Consider the following 13,173-nt stretch of genomic DNA (forward strand, 5'->3'; position numbering starts at 1 on the left):
ATAGTAAGAAAAAAAAAGTTTTGTAAGTATATAAGATGTGACATCCCGTTTTGGTGTCTGCACCAAATAAAATTTACTAAATAGATTTTATTTATTTGTGATTTTAATAACTGCTTAATGTCTGCTGTAACATTTCTAATCACTTGTAAAAAATAAAGTGTAAAAATATGGCGGACATAATGTTCCATCGTCATTGAGCATTTCAGATATATTTATGTAAAAATGAACAACAAACTCTCAAAGAATAAGTGATTATTCTAAAATGTATTTTAACTGATTAAAAACTTCTAGCTGACAAATGGGAAAAACCTAGCTTGATGCTTGACCTGACATGTGTGTGTGTTTGTGTTTTATGGGCCGTTCATACAGAAAGTGTTTTTCCATTCTAATGTGCTACCTTTCCATTGTTTTTCTATGTAGCTGCAGATGTATGACTGTTGCGTTTGCGTCTTTTGCAGCATCTCGCTAGCCTACGTCAGACTTGCTACTTCTGCTCAATTTCATTTCGCTTCTGTACTGTCTACGAAGCAAAGTGAAGTAGCAGAGTCTGGTATTAACAGGCTAGCATCTCGCACATGAGCGTCACATTTTTAAGACACCATTTTAAGTTAAACGAATTTCCACTTCTGCATGCAGTGCCACCCATCAATGTCTGTTACAAAACAGCGGACCAATCAGGAGATCCCAGATGTGCGGCTAGTGTTGTGATGTTTTCTTTACAGTAGCAAGTTGGCATGGCACCTTTTATTTGACGGCAACATAGCAGAGGAGCCATTCTGTGCTGGGCTTTTTAAAAAACATTCCTGAGCACTGCATTTCGCATTTTTAGACACAAATATGTGTTCTGTGTGAATGGCCCCTTACAGTTTTTTTTCTTCTGTAAAACATTTATCTTCTGTTTTTTTGTTGAGTCGTCAGAAATTACAGTAACTTTTTAAGATCTTAATAATTTTATGATGCATTTTAATTGGTATTTGAGCGCTAAAATGATTCAGCAATTTGAAATGGCTGTTTTTTATGAAGTCTTTGAGAAGTCCTGAAAATCCCTTGGTCAAAAGATTTGAGAGTCCTGTGGGTGTGGTTGACCGAGCATGCTCAGATCCACTGGAACTTTATTATTTTTGTTCATTATCATTATATAAGTGGGCAGTAACTGGTTTGTCATTGACTGGCGAGTGTAAGCTTGTAGTTTCCAGGCTTGTGGTTAGTATGAGCTGCACAGATATATACAATGCCATAGCATCTCTCTGGGTGGAATATTCTTGACCAATGAAGCACGGCAGTGTAAACCGTCTCGATGGGCCTATCACATAGTACCAGGAGGTGATTGCCCTTTAGAGCAAGCTTTGTTTGGAGAACACCCCCCTTCCCACTGCCACCATTTTCCTTTTTCAGTGATTTGGGTGTGAATAGTTTATGTAAACATTATCATGTTCAGATCATTTGATCTTGTGTCCTTTTTTGGGGCATCTATTTTGCAGTAGATTTTATATTTGCGATTTATGTAAGAGAACAGCATCTCTGAGAATATAATATAAATGTATTTAGTAGTGCTGTCAAATGATTATAAAAGTTTTTGTCTACATAATATATTTATGTATACTCTGTATATTTACTATTTATATATAAATATGCACACATACGGTATATATTTTTTAAAAATATTTACATGCATTTATAATTACAAATTTTATATTCATATAATTTATATTATATATAAATCCATTTAATATAAAACATATTTTTCTTTAATATATACATGTGTGTATTTTATATAGCCAAACTATGAAAAAAAGTGCGACTTATAGTCTAGAAAATACGGTATATTGTGAAATATTACTACTATTTCAAATAACTGTTTTCTATTTTAATATATTTTAAAATATAATTTATTCCTGTGATTTCAAAGCTGTATTTTAAGCATCATGACTCCAGTCTTCTGTGTCACATGATCCTTCAGAAATCATTCTGATATGATGATGTGCTGCTCAAGAAACATTTCTTGTTATTATCAATGTTGAAAACGGTTGCGATGCTTAATATTTTTGTGGAAACATTTTGTGAGATTTATTTCGAATACTAGTATATGATAGCGGAAACATCTGTGATTTTTTTTTTGTATTGGTTTACTTTTTTTTTTTAAACATTAAATTATATTTAAATTTAGTTTCAATTCATTTTAATATAAAAGAGCCATGAGAACATTAGATAACATGATCTTTAATAAAAGAAACAAAACTGCATTGCATATTTAGTATGAACAGAATTTACATTTACAGTTCTTGTCACTTATAAAGTGCAAGTGGGAAGTTTTATACAGTGACTAAGTTTCTAATAATGATTTATTATTTGCTCACTTATTTCTATCCTTACTATTCTGAATTAAAAGCCTGTGTCTTTAGATCTGTTACACACATGCACCTGTTGGTTTAATAATGCTGCTTCACCTCAACATCAAACACAACCAGATGAGGGAGCCATTCACTAACATTGCACACGTATTTTAAGAGCACCTCACTGGGATGTCATCAATCACGTCTTCTATTCTGCACATTGATGGTTAAACTACATATATCGACTCATTTAGTAAACAAACAGCTGTAGATAATGCATCCGTAAACGCATTTGCCTCAGCAGTGGGTCTCATGGGAGGTTTGTACTATTGCAATTTAGTTCCAGTGCAGTTTGTTTGTCTTCAGAAGCATTCATCATGATATTTTCGTCTCACTGGACGTTGCACCATCCTTGCGATACAAACACTTCCACTTCTGTTTCTTTTTCAGTGATGTAACGTTTGATATAATTCAGCTCTCGCTTTTTGTGGCAAATGACATCAATGCACGAAGAACTCCTCCTCTAGCGTTATATTCAGAACCTGTCACATAATATTGAGTCTTAAACGATTATGACAAACGCTCTTCATGCAGTGGCTCTTCCAGAGCGTTCTTGAGAGTCGAGCCATCCGCCAATCGAGGGGGGAATCAGGAGAAAGGAGAGAGGGGCTGTTCGATACTGAACCGGACACATGTTGAGTTAACGGACCGTTCCTGCGTCCTCCTCGGATTCGCAGTCTGCTTCTGCTTCCCGAGCTGGGAACCGGTTCACCCTCGCGTCCGTAACCCCGTTTGAACCATGGACTCGAATAAAATGGTAGGTGATCGACGAAATTTTTAAGTTTAGCGGGTGTTCGTGCATTCATGCGGTATTGGGGGCTGGCGCGTGCCCGTTCGAGGGGTTGTTGTGTATCGAGTGATATGAAGGAACGGTTTTGTTGTTTATTTACTTCAGATCTAGAGCGTTTACTCCCTGGACCGTTACATTTAAGCGAGTTGCATCTCGCTAAATATATGAAAGCACATTTGAGCAAGTATTAGATTGTTTGGGCTCCTCGACTAGGCTTTTCCCACAACATTCCCGGATTTCAGGAATGCTAATATAAGCATATGCCTTGGTGGAGGGAAAATGCGTTTAAATGGACCGCTGATGTCTGAGCGTTTAAACAGCAGAGACACAAAAACAGTTTTTATCAACTTAAATGGATAGTAAGTTATAAATTGCGTTTAAACCCACTGTTTACTCACTAACTTTGCTCACTGTTTATTTGCGTTTCAAAAACAGATGCTAGCCAGAATAAGTCACCATTCACTTTCATTACATGAGAAAATACTCAATGAACGTGAATGGTGACTGAGACCTGAATATCATCCCTAACATCACCTTTTGTGTTTTGTAGAAGAACTTAAGTCAGGGTTAATAGGGTTAGTAAACAAAGCCCGCTTAATAAGGTTTATTTATTTATTTTTTAAGGGTGAACTGTCACTTTAAATGTGCAGTTAATGCAAACTCTGGGGTTTTGGGTCACAGCACTTAAAGTGTGGACTTTAATGTTGGTCTCTTTAGGGTCTTGTGAGATCTGAGACATAGGCTGTTTTTGGACACTCGATTCACTGTTTTGACATGAATCACTGCGTCCTTCTCTTTGCTTTGACTTTCAGTCCGCTATCAACATTCTGTGTGTGATATCTGCTTGTTCTCAAATCCCTCACGCTCTGTTTGACAATGGCATGAAAACATGTCTTTACTTGAGTGGGGACCTGGAAGCCCCACTGGGGATAGTTTGTACAGACCACGAGGCTAAATCAAGCTTTCTGGAAGGCCAATGATTGATGTAATTTGCTCTGAAGCAGGAGCAGTTCTTGGTTTTGAGCTTTGTCTTCTTGAGAGGATTTGAGGTTTACAGCAAGCTCGTAAAACTCAAGGTTTCTTTCAGCTGTGCTGTTGTCAGAGATCTTCAGCTCCTTTGCTTAAATTAAAAGGCCTGTGAGGCCCTTCCAGAAACCTGCTCCACTTCATCGCAGATGTTTTTGGTCTGTGACAAATTAGAACACAAGCCTTGTTTCCTTTAGCAAGATTAAACCAGATTTTAGGGTAAAAGTAAGTGTGTGTTTGTATGTCTGTATGTATGTATGTATATATATATTAGGTCTGTCAAATGATAAAATTTTTTAATCAAATTAATCATAATTTTCAGTGGATTAATCAGGATTAATCAGTCCTAACCATTTTTTTTTCTTAAATGCATACCAAAAGATAAATAACAGGACACAGATACATAATTTTCATGTATTGATTCATCAATATATGGTTCTTTTTTTCTGAATTTTAAAAGTTTAACATTTACTTAGGTAAAATTTACCTGAGCACTATATCAAACCATGCCATTTAACTAAAGATAGTGTAAGAGTTTTAGGTGAACCAGTGGTTAAATATAGCCACATATCTATGAAATTATGCATAGAGAAACTTGAAAGAATGAACTCAGAAACACAAACATGCGCCACCATCACATAAGCAGCACTCTGGGCTCTCTTGTTTTTGGGAGGTGTTCATTTGCTCTGCCACAATACTTTAGGATCGATATTTTCACGTTCTGAAGGCTTCAAGTGCCAGTAAAACCAAGTAAAAATGCATATGCTTTTCCAAACAGCTGTAATTTTCGCTGCATTGCATGTAGGCGTTGTGCGCATGCGCAGTGTGAAACACAGGACGCTATAACAGGAAGAAGCTCCAGCGTATCAACTACCAAAGTCGTCTCTGTTTATCGAGCTTGGCATGAATGTATTTGAGAGTAACTGGGATAAAACCTTAAGCTTCTTCGGTGTTTTTGTCGCGGCACTCTCCGCTGAAATCGTCAGAGTTCGACGAGACTTTCCTGACCTGAATAATTTGTCACACTGTGCATGCGTGAAATGCGTTAAAAAATTTGACGTAATTAACAACAAACAACTAATTAACGTCGTTAACGCGCTATTTTTGACAGCCCAAATATATATATATATTTATTATGGAAATAATATTAATGTTTTATTGAAAAAATTAAATTGTATGGACAACATTTACTTTTAGACCATGGCATGTCTGATATCTGTAACTGCTGTCTCAAAGATGAGTGTTGTTGAATTGTTGTATTGCATTTATTGTGTTAATTTGTAAGGTATAATTGATCATGAGCATCAAATTATTTGAAAAAATGTGATGTACACCCATTATTTTTCAATAATTCAATAGCCTGAAGTCAGTTATTCTGCTTACACTAGTAAGTTACCACACCTTAAGATATTGATCAGACGTTGTATTTCGATGTTTGTCAGATTTTCGTCCTTGGCTTTCTTGCGTGTAGGACTAATTTCTTATGCATCTCATCTCAAGCCTCAATTCCAAAACATTATTTTAGAGCTCATAACGGAGGCTTGAGCCAGCTGTTAATGCAGACATGCAGTTATTGGAGAGATATATAAAGTGTGTGTGAATTACCTGTTCGTCAGTAATGAACGATATGTTTGCATTTGATGTTAATTAGCTGTATTTGGTCAGAGTGAAAATATAAAAAAAAAATACCCTCATAAATATAAAAAATAGACCTATATTCTGCTGGCTAGGTATTGGTTTTTTTTATAAAAACTTTCCTGGTGATGTTATGACATGGTGGTGGTTGTTTTTTCCATTCCAGAGCCCTATGTGTTGACTGAATGTTCCCTGAAAGAGGAAGTTTGAATCATACATGAGTCAAATCAAAAAAAGGAAGAAAATGTAATTTCATAACCCAGTACACTTTTGCCTTTCCCAGTATACACTCACATGGTGCGTGGACACTTGACGAAGGGCGTTTCTGAAGCCTGGTGCTGACGCGACTGTCATGGTGACAACAGCCAATCACATTCGTTTTCTGGTGTTGCATGAACATGGTTGGCTAGCGTCTGCACCAGGGTGTTTGCATAAGGTGATCTTATTGGCTGATGCCTTCATTGGTGCTTGAAAAGTTTTACATTTCTGCCACAAGCAATTGTGCTGACGCGACAGACCCACAATTAATTCCGGCAATGCTTGATGTCACTCCATTCAAAGTAAATGAGAGGCGTTGATGCTGACTCCCCATGTGAATGGGGCGTCACTGCTGTGACCTTTAAGAGAGGTGGAGTGGTGTGCTGTGTGGGAGACTGTGTTAGCTGAAAAAACAGAAGTGGCTAAGTGTGGGCATCGGGAAAAGAGACATCTGTGTATGTTCTTGGAGGGTGTTTTTCTGGGTGTTCAGACCTACCTGTGTAAACAGAGGCCCACTTCAGGAAGTCGAGAGGTATTTTTAGTTGTTTCAACTTTAGTTTTTACACCCACTCCTCAGACCAAGGCCTCATTCATTGCTCACTATCAGCAGTGCTCCTGCAAGCCATCCTTTTCCTAGACTATTCTCTGAACCACTTCAAAGTAGTAAGTTTACCCAAAATGGGAAGCTTGGAAAGTTGTTTGTGTTGGCCGCAGTGCCCTGTGGAGGGCTGTGGGTAGAGTCTGCATTCTTCAGTCAACCGGATGTGGCCAGGACAGGATGATCCGAGATGGGAAGATTGAGAAGAGACATCAGGAGACCCCTGTGAGACGAGAGAGTGTATGGACATGTCCACATTAAGATGATCATCTCACATCAAGCATCAGGATTTGACTGGATGTGGCAATGACCCCATTTTTGTTCAGAATGATTCAGTATTTGTTAGGTTTTATATTCCATATTAAGTGGTTAAGCAACGTTTCAATCATATGATCTTCATTATGAAGATCATACGATCATACGATCGAAACGTTGCTATTAAAGTATTTTTTATTGTTTTGCAAGTTGATAGTGTGTGTGTGATTTTTTTTTTTTTTTTTTTTTTTTTTTTTTTTAATTTATTTATTTTTATTTATTTTTTTTCTCAAAACTAGATTTTGAAAATTCAATTCAGATTGTTTTGTATAGCACTTTTCAGAATATAGATAGTATCAAAACAGCTTTACAGAAAATACATGCTTCTACATTAAAATTTAGAGTGATCTGTTTTCTTTCCTTTATTTTGGACACTCTTATTTTCTATTCATCCCCATTCAAGCATACATTCACCCACCCCCAAATAAAAGAGTTCGGTTTCAACTTGTTGCCCACTGATTATTTCTAAATAATAGCTTCCCACCCTATGCAACTGTGGAGCATCATGGGTTAAAGAATAGAGCTGTTTTCTTACAGTCTCTCTCCAGGCAGATGGGTCACGTGAGGACAGCTGGCCTCAATATCCCTGTAGTGCATTACTCCTATCTCTCATCGATTTGACTGATGCTGTGCATTTGGCAGATCTGTACAACATGACCGTCAGAATGGTTTGCAACACAGATGTTTGCAGATCATCAGTCACACAGACTGTGCTTCATAAGTTTACGTCCGTTCAATATAGAAAAAGTGCCACAGTAATTAAGTGTCTAATGGGTTGATATTGCTGTAAGGCGAGGGATTATATTAACTAATAGTGGCATAACCAGCTGTTTGGGGAGCTTTCTTTGAAATGTAGAAGTAGGAAATTGAGTAACTCATTCTTGTTTTTACAAGAAGAAATAAAGCAATTAAGCAATTCAGGTCATGTGACTATATTCTGTGAAATCTTTAAGGATTTTTATAAAATGTAAGAATAACTTATGTTGTTAGTAATATTTCAAGATGAATAATTACTGGACTGAAGCAACTGAATTTTACTTGAATGTCCATATTTAAATATGAAAGATATATACTTTTTAACGAAGTGTCTTATGTTCATCAAGGCTGCATTTATATATATATAGAGAGAGAGAGATGCATTTTATGTAAGCACCAAATTGCCACAATTTTTTTTTTGCTCGCTTATTTTATTTATTTTTTCCTCCTTGAATTATGAGCTCTCTATCCAGACTAAATTAGCTGTACAGTTTGTCTGAATTTTTCTATTTATTTAAATTCAGAATATTATTTCATAAGTCAGGCTTTACAGAGTTAAGTATGTGATTACATTATGCTAATCTCTGCTTGTAATCTTTCCCAGTTTATTTCTCTCTTCTTCCTTTAAGAAGCGTTATCACTTCATCTTATCATTTGCCTGTGTTAGTGAGAGAGGTAATGGGCCGGGATGCCAGTAAATTCACTCAGCAGTGCCAAAAGGCCTGGGCAGCTGGCACAACTCATTCACACAGACGACAGAGTCCTAGTGTGGACAAATTGGGTCACATCTCTCCTCACATCAGCATCCCGATCTCTTCTGCTCCTTCATTTGGAAAGGTCTTCATTTCCTATGTTTTGATGGAAATTTGTTGACGTCGTTTCTACTGATGATCTTTTTATAGACTTGATGGTTCATGGAAGGTTTTAGTCATATATTCGCTCAGAATGCATCATTGGTTGTTGGTGAGGGATGGAAGAAACCGACGACTCAAGGACAGGTGCTGTTTTTGGAGGAAGAGCATTGGCTAAAATTATTGTTGGGTTGGACCATAAGAAACCTGGATGGATTTTTCCAATCTGCTGTCCTTTCTTTACCTTTGTCTTCATGTTTGAGATCACAGCTGTGACTCTGTCTAAACAAAGTCGTGCCTTGTCACATTTAACAGTGTGTCAGGGATGAAGACTGAACTCCACCTTTATACACCCTACAGCAGCATTCTCTCAGCATCCTTGCAAGAATTTCTTGTCATGATGATCCCTGGCCTCTTCAACAAAACGTTTCAGATTTATTTTTGGTCTAAAGTGGAATATGCAGCAGTATTGCTTCAAATGATTAAAGTATTCAAATAAAGTATTGTTTCAAAACCTAATCTACCAGTAAATATACCAGTTGTTAAATATTATTACGGGTTTGTATTTTAAATATTTTTTTAAATGTAATTTATTTCTGTGATGCAAGGCTGAATTTTCAGTGTCACATGATCCTTCAGAAATCATTCTGATCTGCTGATTTGCTGCTCAAGAAACATTTTTTATCTATGTTGAAAACAGCTGTCTTTATTACCAGTTTGGATCAATTTAATGTGTCCTGGTGAATAAAAGTATTTATTTCTTTCAAGGAAAATATTCTTACTAAAACCAGACTTTTGAACAGTATTGTAGTTTAGCATACTGCTAAGCTCGAGTGCTGTTCTAAGCATAGAAAACACATGACCGATGCAAATATCAGTTAAAAAGTAGTCAAAAATGTATTAAATGTCTCATGAAATTTGGTGTTTTTTTTCACGATAATTGAGGTCTAGGGGCTATTTAACTACTACATACATATCAAAACAGTCAGTCCACAGTAAAATGCACACAGCCTGCTTAAAGTTCTGTGATTTTTCTCGAACCGTTGTGACTTCTGTAAAAATTTGACGTCAGAACTACAGTCACTCCTTCAGTCACCACCCCAAGCACCGCCCACCGTCCCACTCTCCTACTGTCAAACCCTCAGACAACATCGCGTCCGTGCCATTGCTGAGCATTGAGCAACAACAGCACTGAAACATGTCGAAAAGGTTAACTCCAACCACAAAACCAGATCGGCCGACCTGTAACGTTATACTTTCACTCAAAGTATGGATGGACGATCTGACAGGATTGTTACTATGAGGTGGATCACATCTAATGTGTATAGTACCGTAAATACAAACTCATTGTGTCTCTCTAGCACATCATGTTGAAGATTTATATACATTTCAATTTCAGCAGGCAACTATTTTTACATCTACATTATTGTTCCAGCCACAATTAAACTATATACAATGTATATACAATTACAAATGATTATATATAAATCATCAGCTTGTTGTTTTACACACATGAACAAACATTTTTTGTCGTGAGATGCAAGAAACATATGGCAAAAAATCTGTAGACTCGTCCTTAATAACAAAAGGAAGTACTTTATTGAACCTTTTCGATAAGTGTGCACTGCAAACACGAGCATTTTTGACGATAGTTTCTGTCCTTTCTGCTCGTTTTATCGTGTTTAACCACAGCGGTCACCAGTTTTTTGTCTGGCAGTGGCAGCAGATACGCGATCAAATTTCTAATTTGAGGCTGTATTATGTTGATTCTGTCACCCAACATCACAACAAGATGATATTTTAAGCTCCTTACGTAGCCGAATCTGTGCTGGTTTGAGTGGGCCGCCTCCAGCTAGCGCAGTGACATCAGCTGACCCTAGTTACCTGTGGTTGGTCTGGCCATGCGTCACTCAGGAAACAACAGGCCAATCAGAAGAGAGGCTCATGAATATTAATTACACAGGCTAAAATCGACCTGTTCTTAGCATACCTCCTGAGAAAGGAGCTGTAAAAATATAATGAGATGATTTTTGGTACTAATGCCGCAAATATATATTCTGAAGAACATCAAAACCTAAAATAAAACTCCTGAAAGGTGTACAATATCTGACCATTTTAATAAATGCTGATATTAACATTTAGATTTAATAAATGCTACGGAACTTTTATTGTTATTGTGATATTATATTTTTGTATAGTGTTAATGTTAGTTCATGTTAACTTGTGTAGTTAACTAATTATACTAACAAATTATTGTAAAGTGTTACCAAAAATATTTATAATAGTCATTTAGCTTGACTTGTCTGCCATCTTGCACATTTTTTTTTTAAACTTCATTATTTGCAATTGCTTCATGGGATTGTCTGCTTTATGACTCATATGTGCAATGCCATTAGAATTTGGTTATAATTTGGCTTTTTGTCCTGCCACACCTCAACTGGCTCATGCAACCATGTGCATTATCTGATGGACGAATAAGAGTTCATTACATTCAGCTGACCATGCTGAAAATGAGATGGCTGATTAAACAGGAACACTGTTTACGTTGTGAAGGTACCGAGAACTGATGGAGGTTTGGCATCTGTGACAGAAACTGGAAAGAAAACATATGGCTTATGCTTTTTCGATGTCTCTCACAAGTTTGTTCTGCTTCAGAGCTCTCAGTATTGTCAGTATGTATTTGGTTGAGAGATTAATCATAAACTATTATGAGGATGTAGCCCAAGCGCTAGTAGTGTTTAAGGTCATGCTGCCTGTCATACACTCCTTGAGCTCAACTTCATTAGTATTCAGCGGCGGTTGCACAGCGGTGGTTAAAATTGCCCAATAAGGCTGCAGTGAAACACTAAAACTCACTGTTTCGCTCAGCACACAGAAAGACTCTTCTGCAATGAGCTGGTTTTTAATCTTTAATCTCTCTAGAAAGGCTAAACGAAGGGCCCAGAAAATAAATAGTCTTCTCTTTTCCTCTTCTACAGGCGGTGAGCATCAACAAAGCCATCAACACACAGGAGGTTGCTGTTAAAGAGAAGCATGCCAGGAATATCCTTTTGGTTGTGTTGCCCTGAAAGAGAAATGCGAATTATGATGCTTATTTTATAAGCATTTGGCAATCACCCGATAAACGATAGACAAAATTCAAATCAACTTGATATCGTCGGCATTACTAAATAACCAAATAACCATTGTTTCAATTTATTCTGGTCATCGAAACTTGAGCATTTAAACCTGTTTGTATTTATTTATATTTTATTTAGGTTTTTGTTTTGTATTGGCCATGAATAGCCTGCTTTTAAACTTGAAGAGCTTTTAAATTAGCTTTTTTTGTTTTTGTTTATTAAATTTCTATTAAATATATTGAAGAATCTAAATTGAGGGTATATTATTTTATAAACATGCTATAATTAATTTATTTAATTTTATGTAATTTAAGTATCTAATTTGAGAGTAATATGGGTCATTTATTTTTACAAACTTGAGCATTTAAACTTGCTTTATTTATTTATTTGTATTATTATTGCCAAATATTTGATACCTCAGATATTATGTTCCCATATGCCAGACATACCAATTAATCTGCCGATAATTGGCAATTGTTTATTTGGATCCCCCATTAATTGTATTATAATATATGCAATTAATTGTATCATTCATTGGCTATCGGGTTTATATTACTTAATATTCATTGAAAGGATGTGGTTCGGTTAGTCCTTCTCCCATAAGGTTGGTTCAGGTATCTAGAGTATCTGGAATAAAATGCGGAAATCTCCGAGATGCAGACTTTAAATCCCACACCCCTCAGTTTTGTCCTTGACTGGCGTCTTCACCGTGCATATTGGGCACGCACCATGAGAAGGGGGCTCACACATTCTGGCTTGCTGTCAACCGCCTTCCCCTTTCCAGCAATGCAGTGCTCTGCTGGAAATTTTGTCATGTCTTCCACAAGCTGCTGAGGGATGGCCATCCAAATGTGAGTACAGCCAAATTATCTCTTAAACATCTAATTGCACCTCATCCTCACTATCTCTCAAGCGCTTAGTTTCTTGATATCTGCTTCTCCCTTTGATAAATTAGTTTTTCTCACACACTCAAATCAGCTCCCCATAGTAAACGCTGTATGCATCAGCAACACACAATGTGTGTGTGTGTGTGATCCATATTAAGCAATTCCACATCAACTCTCACAAGCCCTGTGAGAGTTATCTACTAATCAGCTGTCTACTTAGACAGCATCTTTAGGTGCCATATGCTGTATCCTTACCCAAAATCTGTTCAAGGGGTGTGCTGTATATAACCTATGCAGAGTGGGCAGTCCCAAAGTACATTCGGAAATTTCCTTTCATACAGAAAATGATCAATAACAACAATTCAGCTTAAATAATAAGAAGCTGTTTTACCCAATATTTGTGTGTACTATGTTTAAACTGTATCAAATATTGGCCATAAAACACCCTGCTCTTTGGACTATTTTATTTTATGTATATTTTAAGACATTTTAAACGAATTTACATTTATTTAAATACATTTTTGGCCAATAACTGGCCTATTTTT

General features: G+C 36.6%; 1 protein-coding gene across 2 annotated transcripts in view; it reads left to right on the forward strand.

Annotated features, from left to right (window-relative positions):
• LOC128029331 (huntingtin-interacting protein 1-like) overlaps window positions 1-13,173 on the forward strand; it is a 44,303-nt gene that overhangs the window by 5,019 nt on the left and 26,111 nt on the right. Inside the window, exons 1-3 of one of the 2 annotated variants that reach the window (XM_052617074.1) lie at window positions 2,783-3,150; window positions 11,601-11,664; window positions 12,450-12,592. In XM_052617074.1, coding sequence (XP_052473034.1) covers window positions 3,133-3,150; window positions 11,601-11,664; window positions 12,450-12,592 — 225 coding nt within the window. In that variant the 5' untranslated portion in view covers window positions 2,783-3,132. Of the gene's footprint in view, window positions 1-2,782; window positions 3,151-11,600; window positions 11,665-12,449; window positions 12,593-13,173 lie in introns of those variants that run through there. The other variant, XM_052617073.1, reaches the window with a different exon arrangement.

This window comes from Carassius gibelio, chromosome A15 (assembly GCF_023724105.1).
Source record: "Carassius gibelio isolate Cgi1373 ecotype wild population from Czech Republic chromosome A15, carGib1.2-hapl.c, whole genome shotgun sequence".
In the NCBI taxonomy this organism is placed as follows: domain Eukaryota; kingdom Metazoa; phylum Chordata; class Actinopteri; order Cypriniformes; family Cyprinidae; genus Carassius; species Carassius gibelio.